This window comes from Citrus sinensis, chromosome 4 (genome assembly GCF_022201045.2).
Source record: "Citrus sinensis cultivar Valencia sweet orange chromosome 4, DVS_A1.0, whole genome shotgun sequence".
Lineage (NCBI taxonomy): Eukaryota > Viridiplantae > Streptophyta > Magnoliopsida > Sapindales > Rutaceae > Citrus > Citrus sinensis.
Window position 1 is genome coordinate 20,721,651 of NC_068559.1, and position 20,578 is coordinate 20,742,228.

The 20,578-nt window shown below is 35.8% G+C and overlaps 4 protein-coding genes across 8 annotated transcripts; 2 read left to right on the forward strand and 2 right to left on the reverse strand.

Annotated features, from left to right (window-relative positions):
* The first annotated feature begins 632 nt into the window (after positions 1-632).
* On the forward strand, positions 633-4,054 carry LOC102627681 (protein FAR1-RELATED SEQUENCE 3-like). Of its 4 annotated transcripts, XR_003066338.2 has the most exons (7): positions 633-867; positions 1,056-1,226; positions 1,406-1,639; positions 1,819-1,908; positions 2,296-2,375; positions 2,562-2,681; positions 3,144-3,159. XR_003066338.2 is itself a non-coding variant. In XM_006484705.4 (6 exons), exons 1-6 carry the CDS (start codon positions 679-681, stop codon positions 3,186-3,188), a joined length of 849 nt encoding a protein of 282 aa, XP_006484768.1. In that variant the 5' UTR covers positions 634-678; the 3' UTR covers positions 3,189-4,054. The 4 variants fall into 4 exon arrangements, 3 of the variants coding, with proteins under 3 accessions (XP_006484768.1, XP_006484769.1, XP_024956723.1); XM_006484705.4 differs by lacking the exon at positions 2,296-2,375 and having other exon boundaries at positions 634-867; positions 3,144-4,054; XM_006484706.4 differs by lacking the exon at positions 2,296-2,375 and having other exon boundaries at positions 634-867; positions 1,409-1,639; positions 3,144-4,054.
* On the reverse strand, positions 3,812-10,615 carry LOC102627381 (uncharacterized). The gene is made up of 3 exons (XM_006484704.3): positions 10,340-10,615; positions 6,348-10,195; positions 3,812-5,375 (listed from the first exon to the last, which is right to left on the reverse strand). The coding sequence occupies exons 2-3, from the start codon at positions 10,155-10,157 to the stop codon at positions 4,167-4,169; spliced, it is 5,019 nt and encodes a 1,672-aa protein (XP_006484767.2). The 5' UTR covers positions 10,158-10,195; positions 10,340-10,615; the 3' UTR covers positions 3,812-4,166.
* Positions 10,616-11,587: 972 nt separating this feature from the next.
* On the reverse strand, positions 11,588-15,189 carry LOC102626911 (uncharacterized). Its single transcript, XM_006484702.4, has 6 exons — positions 15,004-15,189; positions 14,522-14,611; positions 13,779-13,955; positions 13,288-13,386; positions 12,951-13,193; positions 11,588-12,275 (listed from the first exon to the last, which is right to left on the reverse strand). The coding sequence occupies exons 2-6, from the start codon at positions 14,585-14,587 to the stop codon at positions 11,850-11,852; spliced, it is 1,011 nt and encodes a 336-aa protein (XP_006484765.1). The 5' UTR covers positions 14,588-14,611; positions 15,004-15,189; the 3' UTR covers positions 11,588-11,849.
* Positions 15,190-16,522: 1,333 nt separating this feature from the next.
* On the forward strand, positions 16,523-19,992 carry LOC102626622 (ribose-phosphate pyrophosphokinase 5, chloroplastic). Of its 2 annotated transcripts, XM_006484701.4 has the most exons (9): positions 16,523-16,746; positions 16,839-17,003; positions 17,271-17,519; positions 17,594-17,737; positions 18,097-18,264; positions 18,400-18,469; positions 18,797-18,878; positions 19,421-19,580; positions 19,667-19,992. In XM_006484701.4, exons 1-9 carry the CDS (start codon positions 16,660-16,662, stop codon positions 19,703-19,705), a joined length of 1,164 nt encoding a protein of 387 aa, XP_006484764.1. In that variant the 5' UTR covers positions 16,523-16,659; the 3' UTR covers positions 19,706-19,992. The 2 variants fall into 2 exon arrangements, with proteins under 2 accessions (XP_006484764.1, XP_024956721.1); XM_025100953.1 differs by lacking the exon at positions 16,523-16,746 and having other exon boundaries at positions 16,839-16,932.
* Positions 19,993-20,578: the final 586 nt, after the last annotated feature.

A 20,578-nucleotide genomic window follows, 5' to 3' on the forward strand; every position in this document is an offset into this window, starting at 1 on the left:
TATTAGCATTGTTGGAACTTATTTATTTATTAATGTCACCATTATTGTTAATTATTGCTATTGTTGTTGTTGTTGTTGTTATTATTATTATTATTATTAAAATTTATTAATTTCATTATCATCATCATCATTTATTAATATTTATATTACTATTATTAATTACTACTACTACTATTATTATCAGTAGTAATTATTACTATAATTTAGTTATTTAATTTATTTTTTCTTATCATCACCATCGTCATCATTGTTGTTACTGTTATTATTTATTAGTGTCATCATTATGATGATGATTATTATTATTATTATTATTAATTATTACTATTATTATTTATATTCTTCTTCTTCTTCTTATTATTAATTTTATTATTAAAATGTATCAAGGACAACAATTAATAAAGGATATTTTAGTAAACTAAAATAATTTATACCAATTTCAAAATAAAATAAATACGTTAATAAAAATAAATTTCATTCGAATTTTATTTTTTACAACTCAAATAAATAATTTATTCTTAGTATGATTTTCACTCGTTCTGATAAACGTAGTAATTAGATTATGGCTCGGCCCAAACTAATTTCGAAGCCCAAGAGCTAAGCCTATCCAGCAAATACCGGTACGACAAGCTAACCCGAAGCAGCTAACAAAGGGGGGAGAAAAAGAAGAAAAAGGAAAAAATGGAGGGAGATACGGGGACAGATACGTTGTATCTGCAACTGCACAAGCTATCGGCTATAAATTCCGAACAAGCACTCGACAACATACTAACGACGCTATGGTCCACCAGAAAGACGGGTCTCCGGTCAGCCGAAAAGTCTCACGTTCAGTCTCTTCTCAATCTCCCTTCTCCCGGCCAAGTCGATCCCGTAACTTTCCTCACTCACTCACTAACTCTCGCTTGTCGTTTAATTTTAATTAATAAATTACTTTATATATTTATGTTATAGTTGCTGTGAATTATTAGTGGAATATATATATATATATATATATTTGGTTAAAATTTTCAAACAAGGAAAAAGAAAAAAAAAATGAAACATCAAAATCTGACAATTAGGTCGTGGCAAGCCTTCGCTCGCTCATTAGAAAATGTGTACGCGAGAATTTTACGAGCGATGATCTGTTGAAGCTGTTCCCGCCGGATCTTTCGCTTGATCTTCAGAGCAACCTTATATTGCTGCTCCAGAAACATCAGAAACAATGGAAAGAGGAAAGTTCTCGAGAACAGGTGCCCTTCCCCTCTCTCTCAAAGTCAGAAAATTATTTATATTTTTCGTGAACTAGATGTGCAAAGCTTCGGCACCCTGTGGTTTGGCAAAAATTGTCACTTAGACCCCTTTTAGGACGAACTTCTTCTGTTGTCGCGTTTTAACTCTGTTGTTGTTTGTTGATAATGTTCTTAATCAGCAGCCATTGTCAGGGACCAGTGTTTTGTATCATGTCAAAATGAGTGCGGCACCATCTTTTAGGCCTTTTCCGTCTTCTGTGATTTCAACTCCGCTGTGGCCTCATCAAGATGATCCCTTCACAAATATTAATCACAACGATCTAGGGGCTTCTGCATCAGTCATTGACGATACTAATGTGGCACCTTTGGCTCCCATGCCACTCCAGCGTGATGGTAGTCCCCCTGGAAACACGGTATCAGAGTTTTAGAGTTTAGTTTGTCTTATTTTCTCTCCACTTTTCTACACGAAGGCACTGGGTTTTTGAATGAATAAATATTGTGCTATAGTTTTAAGAACTGCAATGAAGCAACAAGCATGCTCATTTTGTCACAAATTAGCCTTGGAATGTAACTTTCTCTCATTGATGCATAGGGAAGTCTACCCTGCCTCAAGTCCATGACATGGGCCATGGAGAAAAGCAACTCAGAGCCTGGTAATAGAGTGGCTGTAATTAGCCTCAAGGTATGCAGTCAAAAAATAGTCTTCTTTAAATTTATCAATGGGCTTAGTAGAATGATGAACAGCCAGAAGATTTTTTTATGTTTTTACTAATATTTTTTAGAGTAGGTTGGTTATTTGGGAGTAAATAACTTGCGATATCAAAGTTGTAAATGCAGGCTTCTTTGCAAATAAGATGTATATTTTAATTTCAAAATTTATTTAATGTTGGAAAGGGATTGAGATTTTTGTCAAAATGTTTGCTGTTATGAAAGAATTTAATGTCTGTGCCCAAGTGAGTGAGCAGTGGTAATGAGAATTTACATTTGCAGTCTAAGAAACAATGTTGCTATGCAATCGAGTCTTGTGCTATTCTTATGGTAAGAATAATCCAAGAATCACTTATTTTAGGGTTTTGCTGCTACATGGATTGGACCAAAATGATGGTTCACACTTTAGATTGATGGTCACCTGCCTAGATACATAAAAGGGTATGTATATGGAGCAGTGTTTGGACTGCCATCATCTTCATAAAGTCAGTTTTCAAATTTCTAGAAGTAGGATTAATACCATCTTGTAGAAATCGTGGTTGTATTTTGGTACTTGTTATTGTTCTAACAAATTGTGCAACAAATCATGCTCAATGATATTTCCATTCTCATATTTCTTGTTTACAGTTGCAAGATTACACTAAGTCTCCTTCAGGAGAAACTGAGGTGAAATTTCAGCTTACTAAAGACACACTGGAAGCTATGTTGAGATCATTGACATATATCAATGAACAACTCTCAAGCTTGGTAAGTATGCTTTTCTTTGAAATTGCTACGGTTTGAGAAATGGTTGGAAAATCAAGGCTAGTGGCTATGTTAAAATTGAAAAATGGGAAAAGGAAATAAAATTGATTCCTATTTCGTGTTATGCTTTTTTCGTCAATCATGAAGAGTAAACATTTACTAATAAATAAACTTAAATGATCCCCCCAAAAAAAATTGTCTTCATAACCACTTGTTTATAATCCTGAAAAAGAAATATTTTCATAACCATTTGTTGATGAAAAATGAAAAAATATAAACAATGAAAATATATAAAAATTTAATGTTATCATGTCAAATTTCTTTCATATCTTAAAATAGAAGTATTGTGGTCATGACACCTCTGATTATTTAGAAGATTATTTACCCTGTAATCATATCTTTTTCCTAAATGGCTTGGTGGAACATTTCAACAACAAACTTGTTTTCTGAACAATGTTTTGGCAGGCTGCTACTTCTTCAGGCCCAGCACAGAAAAAGCAGAAGCAGTAAGGCAGTCGGTCTTTTTGGTTTCCTTCCCCTGGTCCTTTCCACCGTAATTAGCACTATCTAACAGTTACTCATGCTCACTGCTGCCCTACTTTGCCAGAATGAATCACAACTCAATCTTTAGAGTTAATGGAGTTAAAAGTGACTAACGTTCTGTATATGAAGGAATCATTCATTTTCTGGAAATTTTACCGGTAATAACCTTGTTGACACCAATATGTAATTATTGTAAACTTGGAAGTCATCGTTTTCAGGGCATTCGCAGCGTACCTTTTCCTTGTAGAGGGTATCTGATACATCCCTTGCAAAAGCCATTTTTGTTTTAGGTTTGTTTCCGCTTATAGTTTGAACTACATAATTTCGTGTCAGAAATTTCAAATCACTCGGAACTTTTCCTACCAATCTTTGTTCTGTACTGCCGGCAAGTTCAAAACTCATCCTAAAAGGTGGTGATTCATTTACGATTTTTATTCATTATTTCAGTTAGTACGCGATTCATTAACGATTTTTAATTTACTCTTTCAGATGCACTTGTTAATACAATAATTTTGACATTACCTAAAACAAGACTTTCCTGTTTCTTACGTATAATATTTTAAAGAATACAACGATTAAAAAGATTCAACAAAGGCCAAAATACCCATCAATGCATATACTCAAACCTGATACCATTCATCACTAATATATCCAAAATTTACAATACGCAAACACTAAAAACCATCTCCTCTCAAAAACTTTACCCTGCACACTCTTAGAAGGTATATCAAAAACAAGAAAACTTGCACACTTCAAGAAATCAAACCAAAACTCATTCTTGAAGAAATCAATCAATGGGGGAAAAAAAAGACAAAAAAAAAAAAAATGAAGAACCCAAATGCAGCTCTACCGTTAACCCAAGATATGATAAATAAGCAACTCAAAACCAATACCACCATTCTGCAGAAAACAGAGGAAAAGCAAGCCCATCAAACTCTTCCTTTCTCAAGTTCCTTTTGCATTCTTGTCTTCATTCAGAACCACTGGACCTTGCATTTGGAAGGGAGTCGGGACTTGATCTTCTTTTACAATGTATTCTTTCTTATCATCTGATATCTTCGGACTGGAATTTTCAGATGTTTCTTTGGGTACAAGTTTCAATTCACCGGCAGCAGTTGCAATATCTTCCTGAATACCAGAATGTACATCACTGGATGATTCAATTTGCTCTGTTGAAACCACTTCCACTTTTTCTACTTCAGCCGAGTGATCATTTGATTCTGCAATATCTTCCTGAATACCAGAATGTACATCACTGGATGATTCAATTTGCTCTGTTGAAACCACTTCCACTTTTTCTACTTCAGCCGAGTGATCATTTGATTCCAATGGTTTTGGAAGCTCAGCCAGATCACTTTGTGAAACTTGCTTCAGAACAGCAAGAATGTCTTCCACAGATTGTGCTTCAACAACTGGTATGTCTGAATTGCTTTCCCCCTTAACTACCTCACTCTCGAGCATACTGGGTAAAATGACATCCGCCACATCTGCTCCTTCTTCAAGTTGCTTAAATGCCAAGACAATATCTTGAGTTGATTTTGCTTCAAGAACCGGTAGATCCAGGTTGGTTTCTAGTGGGAATGAATCATTATGCAATGACTCAATACTAGAGATGGTAATCTCTGCTGGCGTCAGTTCAGTATTGAGGGACTTCCCAACAACTTCTTTGACACTAAAGTCCCCGACCGTATCTAATTCTGACAACAATCCTTCATCAATTTCTTTTATCTCATCAGCTTCTTCATTGTTGCTTTTCTCATATGCCTCTAAAGAAAAGTGTTCCTTGACATGTCCTGCATCCCCATATACCATTCTGTCAAGGATATCTTCTTCTATATCCTCTCCACCAGGAGATTGATCTTCAGGACTCTCAAATGGAGTTGTTGAACAAGAGTCCGAAGTCAAAGATGCAGATTTTTTCTCAGTTTTGGGCTTATCATCATGAATTTTGAACGCATTTCCATTGACCATGTTTACTTCCTCTCCACGAGGTGACCTCAATTCTGGACTCTCGAATGGGGTTGAAGGGGATCCGGAAGTCAAGTGTGAGGAACTTTTCAAAGTTTTGTCCTCGTGATTATGATCATCAGATGCATTCTCATTGTTGGCAACGTTTACTTCCTTTATAGACTCCATCAGGATGGTAGGTGCTTGCTGCAAATTAAAGAACAATCCTTGTTAGCCTCACATTAGCTATTTATTATAAGTATCTAGCTCTCAAACGAATACTCATATTGATCAAACAGCATAATGGCTCATTTGACTAACACAAATAAAGTGGACAACTCAAATGGATCATGCAAATCTAGAAATTTCAATAAGAAACATTTCATGAATATGAGTATTTGCAATTGAACAATTGCAGTGAGAGCAGGCACGCTCAACTCTGAAGAAAAATCCACAAATATAAGAAATGCAATGGAATCAAGTACTCCTGTGCCCCATGTAGGTAGGCGTACATCAAATATCCTAATGTTCGGTAACCAGATAAGGCAACTCCTTGGTTCTATGGGCGGAAAGAAACTTAAGAATTTTTTAGAGAAAAGTGATGGAAGATTACATGTTTCTAGGGGACAGAGTTAAATTCTAGGCTTCCTTATGGCCTTCTTCGTGGGCTTCTATCTCTCTGGAGTTTAAAGATTTGTCTTTCTTCTTATCATTAGTTAGAACTTTTGATCTCATAGGATTTGCAGTTCTTGGGCTTGGAGACTTTTGTCGTTTGTCCTTGTGGACTTCAATACTTATTTTGTTTCTGAGCCAAAAAAGAAAAAAAGAAAAACTCAATAGGCCAACTCTGATATGTGACATTGCATTTCCAATATATTCAATTAAAAGCTGACGAGTCTATGATTTGCCAATGAAATCAGAACCTTTATTAGTGAGTTGAGGTACACTCATTTGGTTTTCAAGGCATCAATATTTTCTTCCAAAAGTCCTTCTGGTGCAGAGAGAAGAAAAAAAAAAGCCATGACCAAACATAAAGGGAGGATATTTCCATTTTTAAGTTAAACGACATATTTATATGACTTGGAGACTATTATTTCAAACTAAAGGCAAGACTAACATAGATGTCTTAACAAAAACTACAGCAAGAAGACAGAGCATGCAAGCAGCAGCATCACTCACCTGGATCAAATCATAAGATGGTGATTTGTCTGACCAAGACAATTGCTTCTTCAACTCAGATGAAGACTTTTCTCCAGAAGGCACATCTTCATTACTAAAATTGGCTGATACCCCATTTGCATCCATATCTTGGTGGAGTCCAGAATCATTCTTTTCCAATAAAGATGATTGGGCTTCTTCAAGTTGGTGAGTTTCTTTGGTATCTGATGAAAGCTCCAGTACATGATCGGCCTCTGAAGAAGACAAACTGAGATGGATCATTGGGACTGGATCTGTCACAACTGGAGGATCCTGCTCCTGAACAACATCTTGGTAGTCATCATCATTAATATCTGCATCTAACTTTGATAAGTGGGCTTCATCTGCATCATGCTGCAAATCTCTATCCTTGTCTGCCATGCCTTCCTCTAACAACAGTTTGTCTGATGACCTTGACAAGTTAACATCATCCTGATCACGCTGAACAAGGTCTACCTTATCTTTTGCCCGTTCCTCCACAGTTTCGGTCTCAGAAGCAGATGCACTTGGCTGCACCAAAACATGCCCAAACACCATTGAAGGCACTTGCCCTTCTATTGCAGATAATCTTGAATCAGCAGATGGAGCCGCGGAATCTAACTCATAAGGATTTTGGCGAACCCCTACAAGGATATCAGAATCATGACTGGATGAGACCACTTGCTTTTTGTCAGGGAAATAGCGTTCTCCCCGGTAGACTGTATAATCCTCTGACGGTCCAGTGTCTGAAGAGAACGAACTCACAACAGATTCCTTATCATCACCAAAATTTGGAACACCACCAGATGACCTAACCTCTTTGACATCAAGCTCACTAGCTTCTGTGAAAGCAACTTCCCTCACCACTGATTCATTTTCATCTACAGCATTGACTTGAGAAGGCGATGCACAGATCTCTTCAAAACCTGCAGAATTCTTGTCTGTATCCTCACTGTGCGCTTCAGATTCTTTTTCCACACACTCAAGCAATACAGGAAGTGAAGTCATTTCAGATATCTCTAGCTGTGTGTCAGATGAAATAGATGTAAATGACAGGAATCTCTCCATTCCTGGAGGGCTTGAATCATAAACAGGCTCCCTACGCTCCACCACCTCGCTCATAAACTGAAACTCTGATGACTCAGGCAGAGTATGTGTTGAAACACCAGATTCTTCAATAACATTTGCGTTTTTCTCCAAAGTAGTCAAGCCTTCTTCTTTTCTCGCATCAGATATATATTCATCTACTTCTGACAATGACGAGTAACTTGATCTACTGCTGTTCTCTTCACCAGGTTCTGCTTCTGCTTCTGCTTCCAGATGACTTTCATTTTCTTTGAGTTCCGAAAAGCTTGGTTCATTTTCTTGGAGATTCTCCACGTTCCCTAAAGTAATTACAACCTCATCACGATGAACATCTCTGTTCCCAGCCGGTTCAATATCCAAAGAATCTTCTCCAGAGGATTTACTTCCACATTCAACATGGTTAGCACCATGATCTATGTTGGAGATCCCTTCTGTCTCTCGAGAATCATCTGGTTCATTGAGCTTCTTGTCGTCCTCATCGACAGCTGAACTAACTGATTCAGTATCAGGAACAGAACTTGCTTTTGACTCACTGATTACACTTATTTGCCGCTGTAATGTAGCATAGCTCATTCCTTCTGAAGAAAACTGTTCTGGTACTTGCTCATTAGACTTTCTATCATCCTCATCAACAGCTGAATTCACAGATTCACTATCAGGAAGAGAACTCAACTTTGACTCGCTAACTTCACTTAGTTGCCTCTGGAATGATGGGTAGCCTGTTCCTTCTTCAGACAAAAACCGTTCTGGCAGGAAATAAGGTCTCCATTTAAAGTCTTGTCTCTCATGCCTGGAGCCCCCCAAAACAGATGGTCCTATGCTGAAGGTTTCATTTCGCCGGTATACCGGTTCCTTTTGTTGCAACGCTGAGAACTCTTGCTGGAAACTGTCTCCCTTGAGATCAGGTTTTTCTTCATTTGAGTCATAGGGAAGATCAAAAGGGTTCCGACTTGGCAACAAAACAGAAGGTGCAGATCCAGGAATGGCCATATCATCATAGGTATCATCAGGAAGTTCAAAAGGGTTCCGCCTTGTTGTTGCAATTGGTGGAATACTAAAAGGAAGATCGGAACTTTCTAGGTCTATTAGATTCTTCTCTGCCATCAATCTCATGATTTTACGAGCTCTTCTCCTTGCAATGAGATTCTCCAAACGTTGGTTCCTTTCAAGCTCTGAAGTCCCCAAATCCATGAGATTCTTCTGGTCAACCTCTGTCCACTTAATTACAGATTTACTTTCATCCTCTTTTTCTCCCTTTGTTGTTACTCCTTCCTCTTCGTCATCATCATTATCATCTTCACCTTCTCCTTGGTTGTCTGTATCCTCCTCAGAGTCAACACTTTCACCTTGGTTATCCGTATCCTCCTCAGAGTCCAGACTCTCATCATCACTCTTATGTAGCCTCTCCGAACCAGTATCTGATCCATCATGAGATCCACAAGCAGGTCGAGGAGCTTCCAATTGTAGAAGTGGGTGAAGCTCATCAAGCATCGGCATAATGTCGGCCATTGAAGCATCTGGTGAGGAACTCTCTGCCCCATCAGAACCAGAATCCAAAGATTCGTCACCATCAGCTCCATTGCCCTCACCATAATCTTCCTCTAACCTTCTCCAAGACAAAGCCGGGGCAGAACCCAACTCGTCTTCCTTGAGGGCATCAATTAAAAACGAGCCTGGAGCAAAGGCAAAATGATCTTCCTTGAGAGCATCAATTAAAGATGAACCTGGGGCAGAACCCAGGTGATCTTCCTTGAGAGCATCAATGGAAGAAGAACCTGGAGCAGAACCCAGGTGATCTTCCTTGAGAGCATCAATGGAAGAAGAACCTGGAGCAGAACCCAGGTGATCTTCCTTGAGAGCATCAATCAAAGATGAACCTGGAGCAGAATCCGGCTGATCTTCCTTGTGAGCATCAATCAAAGATGACCTTGGAGCAGAATCCGGCTGATCTTCCTTGAGAGTATCAATTAAAGATGAATCTGGAGTAGAAACCAGCTGATCTTTCTTGAGAGTACTGATTAATTCTTCAGGAATTTTACCATCTTCCACCACAGGATTCTCTATCCCATTAAGGCCATTATTGGAATCTAGATTATCAAGAACCTCTCCATCAATCAACTTTCCTTCAATCTGAGGCTTCTCCTCATGAACTTCCCCATTCTTCTCAAACGCCAACAAATCATTAGATTCTCTCGCTACTTCCTCAACAGCTTGCTTCTCAAACTGCATCTCCCTAGAATTCACATTAATAAACAGCATACGATTGACTAAACCACCATCTTCCTGAACCTCAATTCCTTTACCATCCACCAAAATCGAATCATCAAGATCATTCTCCACTATGTCACTACCCTTTCCCACATATCTCTCCAAGGTTTCAAAACTCACATGCTCATCTCCAGTGACAACAGTATCATCCTCTACAACCCCAGTTTTCAAAGAAGCAATCTCACGAGTAGTAGTAACTTTCTCTTCCTTTTCAATTTCGGGTATGTTTGGTTGTCCAAAACTCAAAAGAGTACCAAGCAAAACAGCAGCGCAAACCAGAACAGGAGATGCAGAAACCAAAAGAGAAAACACAAAAGGAGATGATCTATACAAAAATATCAAAAAACACATGAAACCCACAAGAAATGGATGGTTACAAACTAATCCATAACATGTTCTCATAGAAAAGGACATAACTTTCCTCATTTGAACTCCAATTCTCATCGCATCAACACCCATTTTCCTCCTGCCGGAGATACTATTCTATACAAAACAATCTGTTTTCAATAAAACAAAAACAACCCATCGTCAGAAGCAAATCCAGACAGCATTTGATCCATTCAGAACAGAAAAATCTAAAAATAACGCATCGAATAAAACAGAAAAAGGTTGAAACTTTAACGATTTGAGCATAAACCCACCTCAGTAATTGAATCAAATGAGATTCCAAGCAATCAGACGACGATCAAACCAACAACTGAAACCGAAAAAGAAAGTGTTCAGCAATACACACAACAGCTAAAGGGCGGAAGCTGTTTCTTTTCTGTATTGTATTTCTATTTTCATATTTCTTTTTGAGTGTGTGAGAAAATGGGGCGGTACAAAAAGAAGAGAAAAGAATCTGATCAAACGAGAAAGCAAAAAAGTTGCTATTCTTTTTTTTTTTTTTTTTTTCTGGGTTATTTAACTTGTATATTTTCTGACAAAAAGAATTTTACTATACCGTGTCAAAGAATTTTTTTAATTTGAGTATTTACGACATAAAATTAAACTGATGATAACTCAATCTAAGCCGTCGAATTAGAGGTTAATGCACGCATACAGACACACGCGCGTATATACACATACATATATATATAGTTTCAGGATTCGAATGTGTATCAGGTGTGGGAACGATCATTGCTTCTTTGGATAAAGTGGAATGAATCAAAAGTTTTTTTAATTCTCTTTGCTTCTCTTTCTTCACAGGTTGGCGGTTTTTCTATTGGAATTGTGAGTTGTAGTCGTAACCCGTGAGGCTGTTTCTTCGTTCACTTTGATTTTAATATTTTTCTACGGACGTTCTTTCAACCCCTTCATTTCAAACATCTGACTACTTCTTCATTCCTTTTAACATTTTTTTTTTAATTTAGCCAAAAATAAATAACCCAATATATATCGATAAGGGTTAGAGAAGATTGCACAAATCGTGTATCACTTTGATTTGGTAAAAAAGAGTTTAGTCTCTCCGCCTTGACTATGAGATTCAATTTTAATTAATCTCTTACTTGCATTCATGAAAATCATTATAATATGAATCTATACTTCCTAAATTACATCTTATTAAAACGGACTTTCATCATCACTCATTCCTATCACGAGACAGCTCGTGTGTTGAGTTATTGCTTCCTGATTGTCCATTAGAAAAATGCTAAAGAGACAGGAACAGACAGTAGTTTCACCTTGTCCTGTCCATGCTTTGTCATTAACCTCATATTCTTTTTTATACGATATAAACCCGGAAATACAATAATTAGAAGAAAAATGCTTGGTGAAGAGAAGGACGAGAGAAATAAAAAAGAAAATGATAGAGAGAGAGTGCGTAAATAGAGAGAGAAGACAAAATCTAATTAGAAAAGTAAACTTGCTTTCATAGAAAGGATGCAATTGAAGGATCTGTTATTTTCATTTTATTTTTTTTTCCTCTCATTTCCTGATATCACTAAAATCAACCCTGGAAAAATTATCATATTTCCCAGCTGACATCTGTACAAAAACATAAACTTCGCCTATCTGCTTAAATAGTTTGGGATACTCGTTATTATAGCAGCAAGATTTCGGTCAAAATCTTGCTTTCAAGAAACTAACTGAATAAGATTGCATTAAGGTATGATCAGAATTTGTAAAGAAGGATCATAGAAACCAGAACCGGCCCCATGATTTCATCCCAAGTCATTGTACTTGTTTCGCCATTGCAGCTTCACTCTTTGGAACATCATCATAGCCGAGTTTCAGCCCCGGTACTTTCTCATCAACATCCTCCAAGGTGGAAGTTGCCTCATCTAACTCGTTATCAGAGTCATCCGAACAGTGGTCTGATGTCAATGACTCGGATTGTGATGACTGAGATGCAACTAATAGATGGTCAGTTGGTACTGAGCATCCAGAGTTCATTAAATCAGACTTTTTCTTATCATCAGCCCTCATAAGCTGCCCAAATGCTTCATAATCAAACCCAACTCTGCTTCTTCCCCCAAAAGAAGAATCCAATTTATTAATATCAAAGAGGGCTTCCATTATTTTCTGGCTCTGAGGATCGTTAGAATAGGCAAACCTCACTTTCTTGTATGTCTTTGGCTCAAGGAATGGTTTCACCACCTGCATGAAAGAAAAATTCACTTAAACTTTTCTCGTATTATAAATATGGTAAAGTACATCATACTGTAAACGGGAAGTGGCCTAACACAAAATGTTGCCAGAGCAGAAGGCACGACTTTTCCATCTCAGCTGTTTTATATTTTCAAAGGATAACCATCTTTTTACAATATTACTGCTTAGTCTTCACATTCATACAAATGAAAAAAGAAAGAAAAATAAAGGATGGAAAATGCTCCCAAAAGAACAGAGAGGAAGAAGCTCTAGATATGGAATTCACATGAAACCCTTAAAGAGCGTTCTTAGACAATGTCTCACATCAGAGCTAAGCCAAAGCAATGAAAGTACCAGGTGGCCAAAAGTTGGTGGGGAAATCAATAAAGCAAAAGAACGAGACAATACAACGACATTGGAAATAACCAGAGATTCCTCACTCCTTTCCAGACAGGTATTGAAAAAGTGGTCCTCCAATCAGCAGCCAAAATTGTTGAGAGGACAAGTAAAACAAGAAATTACATTCATTAGAAAAACAAATTCAGTATTCAGTAATGGTCTGAATCATGTTCTCCTCAGCAGCAAATGAGCATCTCCAGAGGACTCTATTAAGATTTATAGTATAACCACAATGCCGCAACTTGACAAGCAAAGATTATATAAAAGAAAGGAACAGTGAGATACCGTCCAAAAAGATTCGAATACTTTTGGGGGATTATAGAGGATTGCCAGGCCCAATCTCTCAGGGTAATGATTTTGCAACACATTAGCTGTTTCCCGAGTCACTTTTACTGACACACTCCCCATTGTCCACCCTTGAAAATCAATTAGCCACACCATTTGCTCCCTATCAGGGTTCAAATTCATTATAGCATTTTCCATGCAATACACCAAGTACTTGATCTGCCCCTCTGTTGAGCTTGAATTCTGACACAGTAACTTGTTAAAATCCCTCATCATCGAACTCAGTATAGGAATAACAGCAGAGGAAAGAACCAAATGGAAATATGGATCTATCTACCTGGAAACCTGGCCTCATTATAAGAACAGGTCTTCCTAATTTGTCACAGAAATTAGCTCTGTAAAGTTTCCCTGTTTCTGCTTCTCGAGCAACATCTTCCTAAAGCAATAACAAAAGGTGATTTTAATGTTATACATAGCAGCAATATGCAGATATAGTACCAGCAGCTAAAAGAAAATTATTATCTTGTAAGTTGCTTTAATGTTATTGTTTTATCCTTCATAGTTGATAGATCAGAGTTTAGAAGAGCACAGCTAAAGAGTATGGTGCAAAAGCTTACTAAGCATCCATGTTGTAGTAATAGAAAACTAGTCGCCGAACAAGCATTGCATGTTGCAATCCAACAGCAGAAATAGGATGAATTTTCACAAACAAAACCAAGTATCTCTTTCCATTTTCCCTTTGTTTAAAGGTTTTTACATATTCGAGAAAACTAGATTAATTTACCCAAAAAAAAAAAGAAAAAACTACTGGAAAGAATATATGCATACCCATACGATCTTCTCTGGCTTGTATTCCAGCCTCCACTTCACGCTTTCTACTAACATTTTGCTTGCCTTCTTTGTATGCCAGTTCCTTGCTCTGAGGTACCTTGATATTGATTCGTCCGAACAAAGTACTGGATATTTATCAGCAATAGGACCAATAATCTTTCTAACCTCATTTATCTGAAGGAAATCAAATTCAATCAGTTGATCCCCTAAAGAGTTTTTTACATTTGACTCCACAGACTAAAATAAAAATTTCCCTTCAAACTCTAATGAGGGCAAGAATCCTCAACCAAATAATCGCCAGACTATTTCATTCATGAGGCCAATACAATTCTTTAAAACGTAGAATACAGTTCAGATATTTTCAAACATATAATCTGGTTATAATATCTTAGAAAACAACAAAACCAACTATTTATTTTTCTCTGATATTTACTTAGTTCAGGGTCACACTTGAAAACTATTATTACTGTAAACTCTTAACCAGACACATTTCCCTGCCTATTTACCTTTTTTCAGATTTTAGAAACAAAGAACTCTCTGGGCATCCAAGCAAACAGGCTATATCAAATTATTTAGATGGAAAAACCATAATGAAGATGCAAATGCGCAAAACTAACACGAAATTAAAACTAAAAATAGAGAGAAAAATTCATTGGAAAAGAATGAACCTCCACCAAATAACTAACCAAAAAAAAAAAAAATGTCAGTAACAACATCTTAATCAATATTTTGATGCATACTTTGGCTTGCTGCTCTTCAGGCGACAGAGATTTCTCTGCTCCAAATCCACGTGATTTTCTCGACATCGTTTCGGATCATACAAAAAGCTTCTGATATCATCAAAATAGGGAAACAAATTTGCCAATAATCAGCTAAATTGTTTCAAGTATTACACCTTAATTACTAAATTATTATTAATCACCAAAAAAAAACACAAATAAGTTTAAATTATGGGAATGCCAAATTAACATAGAAAAATCAACCAGATTTTCTTCAATCTCAAACAATTCTCATCCAATTGCTCAAGTTTTATTTACGTCAAAATCAAGTAAAAGAAAAAAAATTTCCCATTATTTCGTTTCTGAATTAGAAATAAATCTGAAACAAGTATCGATCCAATAATCAAAATTTCAACCAAACCTGAATCAAAAACATCATTTTTGTTTTTTTTTTGGCAAAACTGAATCTTAAAAGAAAAAAATTCTGGGAAGTAGTAATTTACCTCTTTCTTCAACGAGTTTTGCTCATTTCTGTAGAAAATAAAAATGAAACCAAATTTTAAAAATCGAATGAGAAAAAAAAATACCGAAGAATTATTTGGAAATGGATATGGAGTGAAAAAATGGGAAATGGAGGAACGCAACGAGATACTCCGAATGCGTGGCGGTTTTATTTTATTTTATTTGTTTGTTTTATTTTATTTAGTTGCTCAGAGCCTTAGATTTTGGAGCAACAATTTTGACCAGCAGGTGAAACGGCAACCATGCAACGACACGTATCGTACGACGCTGGACTTTGTTGTGGAAACGTGATATTGATTCATACCCGAAACGACTTGTCGGACAATGAAAACTCCGGTCCATTTTACTTGCCCAATTTGGCGAATATTATTATTCTTTACTTGAGAATTCTTTTAAATATATTTCTAGAAGAAGCCCGGGACAGGACTTTTTCATTGCACCCGCTTTAAAACAAATTTTATTTTAAATTCTTAAATTATGGAGCACGTGTTAAATTTGTGGGCGCACCTCGCACACAGTATTTTGTTTGCTCCAAAACGGGCCCGCGCCAGCTACAGCCTAAGCTCTCCATGTAGAGAGGGTCTATCCTAGCGGCGGAGTTATAAACTGACTCAATTGGGCAAAAATTATGAGCCGCATAAAACATAAATAAGGAATAAAATAAAACATATAAAATATTAAAAATTTACTATAACATATGTAAATAAATATTTGCGTGATTTTTAAAATAAATTTTAAATATAAATATTTAAAAATATTTTAAACTTAAATTTAATGTATTCAGTACAATTATACGTTTGGAGGCATAAAAGTGTCAACGCTAAATCGGTTAAGTTTTTTCAATTTAACCAGAGTTTGTAAGTTAATTATGACCCCATGGTCTTGTTTCATCTTTTTCATTTATTTTTTAATATCCTTAAATAAGTAGTTATTTTAAATTAATTTGTTAATTATTAAAATATTTACAATGGCGACTCAACCATAAGTTTTATAATCAATTATTTTTTATTACAAGCCATCGCCTATTAGTGGTTATTAATATTCATTAGTGTCAAATTTAGTACTTTAGAACCATTATCAAACGACAATAAATTATCGAGATTAAACCTCAAATTTATGATAAAATAAGAGTTTAAAAATAGTGAAATGTATTTTCACGATTGACCATCGTTGTGGGTCAAAATAAATTTTTTTAAAAAAATTAAAAAAATAACTTAAAGATAACCAATTCAGAGAATAGGTAATTCAAAGTTAATCTCACGACAATGTAAATCAATGGGACAATACTGACGAATGACGATGAACACTTTCAATACGAAAAATGCTCATTATTGTAAATCTTACATAAAATTACTTCTAGCTAAAGTTACCAAAATGCCCACAAGACGAGGCTGTTGAGGCCGAGGCCGGGGGGCGAGGGACAAAGAGAGTTTAAAGTTTGGACTTTGGAAGAGAAGTCAGAAGTCCATGCCTCTTTATTCAATGTTTTCCAAAAGTGAAATATCGAAAACCCTCAAGGGAGGTAAGTGATAATTTTCCTAAAGTCGAAATATCTTCTTCCCGATTGAAGAAGGGCAACTCCAGAATTTTATTCAATCATTTCCCTGATTTAATTCGAAGGGTAAAAAAAAAAAAAAATGGCTTCAATTCTGCAATCAGCATTCACTTATTCAACAAGCCTGAGTTTCATCTGCAACTGCAGCAAGCGTAATTCGTTCCGAGTAGTATGTAATTTGATTTTCTCCAATTCTTACTGATACTGAGAGTGCTTTAAAAAGATTATTTAATTGTTTTGTGTATGTGGTTTTGGTGGCAGAGGTGTAATGTGATTGAGCCCTTGAAGTATGACAATGGACCTCCTTGCATTTCGATCCTTAATAACAACCTTTTGGATTCAAAATTCCATTTAGGTAATACAATGATCAAGAACGACACCAGACTCCGTATATTTTCTGGCACTGCTAATCCCGCACTCTCTCAGGTTCTTAATTTCCAGTTACTGGTTGTAATTTGTTACTCGGAATTAGGGCTCCATTTAGTGTTGCTGTCTGGCAACTCTAGCTTTTAGGGTACATTTGTAAGGTTAATAACTAACATAATGCAATAGTTATGGATAAGCTGCATCAGTGAAGACTTAAATGCTGGAATTTATTACTCCATAGTTATTAAATATTACCAACTTTTATTTCACAGATATATCTTCAGCTTGATGCATGTAAAAATCAAACGTACTTTTGTTATGCAATAGGAAATTTCCTGCTACATGGGTTTGGATTTGGGAAAAATTAAGATAAAGCGTTTTGCGGATGGAGAGATATATGTTCAGTTACAAGAAAGTGTTAGGGGGTGTCATGTGTTTCTTGTACAGCCTTCTTGTCCACCTGCGAATGAGAATATCATGGAGCTTCTCGTAATGATTGATGCCTGTCGAAGAGCTTCAGCCAAAAATATTACTGCTGTCATTCCGTATTTTGGGTATGCACGAGCTGACAGAAAGGTAGTTTTATGACCCGATAAATGGTTTCCATTTCTCCATGTTAATCAACCTTTAATTCAATGGTACTATTTCAGACTCAAGGGCGTGAATCCATTGCGGCCAAACTTGTTGCAAATCTAATAACTGAGGCTGGTGCAAACCGTGTGCTTGCCTGTGATCTTCATTCTGGACAGTCTATGGGTTATTTTGACATTCCTGTGGATCATGTATACGGTCAGGTACTAGCTATATTATTTGTTTGGTCTCTATGAGATTATTCATAGATATGGATTTTGAGTATGGCAGCAGTCATAAAACCTAAAACATGATTGAATCTAGATTAGTTTGGGGGCATAGGAAAAGGCTAAAATAGAATTTGGAAGATTCCTTTCCTATAGATTGGATTTATAACGGACTTATTGAGCTTTTATTTTCAAAGCTATATCTTATCCTTCTTATGGTATAATGTAGACTATGAGACATCTTATTGCGCTATAATAAGTAAATAATTGAATCAACTTAAATGTTTACTTTATGTTCTTTAATATTAATATTAGTTTTTAAATTCATATTCTTTTTCTCGTTTTTGCACCTCTAGCCGGTGATACTTGACTACCTGGCCAGTAAGGCTATAAGTTCTGATGATTTAGTAGTGGTTTCACCGGATGTTGGAGGTGTTGCTAGAGCACGTGCGTTTGCCAAAAAATTATCAGATGCTCCTCTAGCAATTGTTGATAAAAGACGTCAGGGGCACAATGTTGCAGAGGTGAGATTCACTTATAAGCTTGTTTCCTTATGCTCCATGATTGTTATCTTTGAAGTTTCTTTCATTTTGCATATCTTGATATAGCTAGAGATATTTTATTGTTACTTTTATATATTTGCATGTGCTTGTTTGCAGGTGATGAATTTAATTGGTGATGTGAAGGGAAGGGTGGCTGTTATGGTGGACGACATGATTGACACAGCTGGTCAGCTTTGAAAGGAAAAATCTTGGGTACTGCCGGTGCATTGCTCCCTCTCCATTAACTTCTTGCCATTTTGTTTTTCAACCAATTATGAAAATGTTCACACACACGGCAAAATTTAGTAGAGAGGAAGTAATTCACCAGGAGTTCCCAAGAATCCATTTTGTCAAACTTTTTTGTTTCTTTTTGTCAAACAGAAAAAAAAAAAAAAAAAACATGCTATAGATGACCAGTTTACGTGATATTCTTCCTGTTATTTCTTAGTGCTATCATCTCAATCTTGTTATTTGTTACCATATTAAGTATGACTGATTAGATTTTGGGGTGTAGGAACAATTTCCAAAGGTGCAGCTCTGCTACATCAAGAGGGGGCTAGGGAAGTCTATGCATGTAGTACACATGCTGTTTTTAGGTATCTCAATTCTGTTCTTAGTCAAGGATTCTGCTTCATTCCTTTATTGCATATTATAACTTCTGGTTAACTGAGCTGCATTCTCTGTACAGTTCAGACATGACAATCATTAGATCTTTATTTTATAATTTTATATCTATGGATTCACACATACCTTCAACAATTTTGAGTCTCGGTTAGAAAATTACTGGCAACTTTTGGTAATTTGGAATGTGTTTATGATGTGAGTTAGATGTATTAATGCTTTTAAGGTACAATCACTGTACAATTGTTGATGCTTAGCCAAGCACTCCAAATTAACTTTGAGATTAGTGTGGTTTATCACTAGTTAGGCCACAACAATTAATTTTACATTTTACTTTGAATGTTAAAATTTGACCTCATGTCATATCTTTTATCCTCATCAATCAAAATCACAAGCACCTTTATTCAAGAGCAATTCTCAGGACTTTGCACATGCGATCATTATTTTGATTGTTTTTATGCTGACTTTTCATTTCTTCCATTGTTGTGTTTTTGTGTCTTTCCTCTTCATTTTGCAGTCCCCCAGCAATCGAGAGGTTGTCAAGCGGTCTGTTTCAAGAGGTGATCATAACAAATACCATTCCCGTGTCAGAGCAGAATTATTTCCCACAGTTGACGATTCTGTCAGTTGCAAACCTTCTTGGGGAGACCATATGGCGGGTACATGATGATTGCTCGGTGAGTAGCATCCTTAAGCAGAATTGGGTTAACACATTATGGGTTTTGCATGTTAGCTGTAATTTCTGTAATAATTTCATTGGCAGGATGGCTATGAACCGTACTCAAGCTTGGGAATCGACTGATGAATTTGGATATGCAGTGTATATAATTTACCTCTCACCTAAGCTGGGTTGATGGGCAGATTTTTATTTGCTTAAAATGGATGCTGCATAGGTTTTGAATTATTTTTCTTCCTCAGAAGAGGTTGTTATGTGGGAACATCTGGTGAATTATATGCTTGAACATTGCAGTTGTATAATTTTAGTTTGATTTCAATGTTTTATAGTTTGAGAAATTATTATTATACCTGGTTGGATTCATGAAGAAAGGTTAAAAAGTAAAAGCGTGATGATATTCAGAGTTGATTGAATTATTTTTTGGCATTTACAAGGGTGTCCCGACTCCCAACTAATAATGATTATTATTTTTAATTATAAACAAATGTACAAGCTCAACAGAATTCACTTTACAAAAAGATGTTCAAACTCAACAGAAATTTACAAATAAATATGTAATGTCCAACAAAATTAAAGCCCAACAAAGTAAATTACATGAAAATTAATTCTCACACTCAAGTAGGGAGAAAAAGTTTATTTGGGATTAAGGTTAAGTAAGGTACAATATTAAATTATTTAGTAAATATTAAATTATTTAATAAATATTAACTGCTATATTTTACAAGTTAAGTTAATTTAATTTTATATTTGTATGAAAAAAAAATTATTATATTTTAATTAATTTTATTAAAATTATTATTGAAAAATTATATTTATTGTATAATATTAACTTTTTGTTTATAGTTATAATTTTTTTTTAATAGCAATCTCTAACTTAAAAGTTATAATATCTCAATTCCAAATAGACTTAAAATATGTGTTTTCAATAAATGTTTTAATAAAAAAAGTTTAAAGTATATTTCAGAGTTTAAATTACTTTATTCATATTTATATATTGTT

Excerpts from the sequence above, each read along its gene's own strand:
- LOC102626911 (XM_006484702.4), bottom strand. The coding sequence starts at position 14,587 with ATGTCGAGAAAATCACGTGGATTTGGAGCAGAGAAATCTCTGTCGCCT. Across the intron at positions 13,956-14,521 it reads CTGAAGAGCAGCAAGCCAAA|ATAAATGAGGTTAGAAAGAT; the intron begins GTATGCATCAAA and ends GATTTCCTTCAG. Across the intron at positions 13,194-13,287 it reads TAATGAGGCCAGGTTTCCAG|AATTCAAGCTCAACAGAGGG; the intron begins GTAGATAGATCC and ends TTACTGTGTCAG.
- LOC102627681 (XM_006484705.4), top strand. The coding sequence starts at position 679 with ATGGAGGGAGATACGGGGACAGATACGTTGTATCTGCAACTGCACAAG. Across the intron at positions 1,640-1,818 it reads GTAGTCCCCCTGGAAACACG|GGAAGTCTACCCTGCCTCAA; the intron begins GTATCAGAGTTT and ends ATTGATGCATAG. Across the intron at positions 1,909-2,561 it reads TGGCTGTAATTAGCCTCAAG|TTGCAAGATTACACTAAGTC; the intron begins GTATGCAGTCAA and ends TCTTGTTTACAG.
- LOC102626622 (XM_006484701.4), top strand. The coding sequence starts at position 16,660 with ATGGCTTCAATTCTGCAATCAGCATTCACTTATTCAACAAGCCTGAGT. Across the intron at positions 17,520-17,593 it reads ATGCACGAGCTGACAGAAAG|ACTCAAGGGCGTGAATCCAT; the intron begins GTAGTTTTATGA and ends GTACTATTTCAG. Across the intron at positions 17,738-18,096 it reads TGGATCATGTATACGGTCAG|CCGGTGATACTTGACTACCT; the intron begins GTACTAGCTATA and ends TTGCACCTCTAG.
- LOC102627381 (XM_006484704.3), bottom strand. The coding sequence starts at position 10,157 with ATGGGTGTTGATGCGATGAGAATTGGAGTTCAAATGAGGAAAGTTATG. Across the intron at positions 5,376-6,347 it reads CATCTTATGATTTGATCCAG|CAAGCACCTACCATCCTGAT; the intron begins GTGAGTGATGCT and ends TTTAATTTGCAG.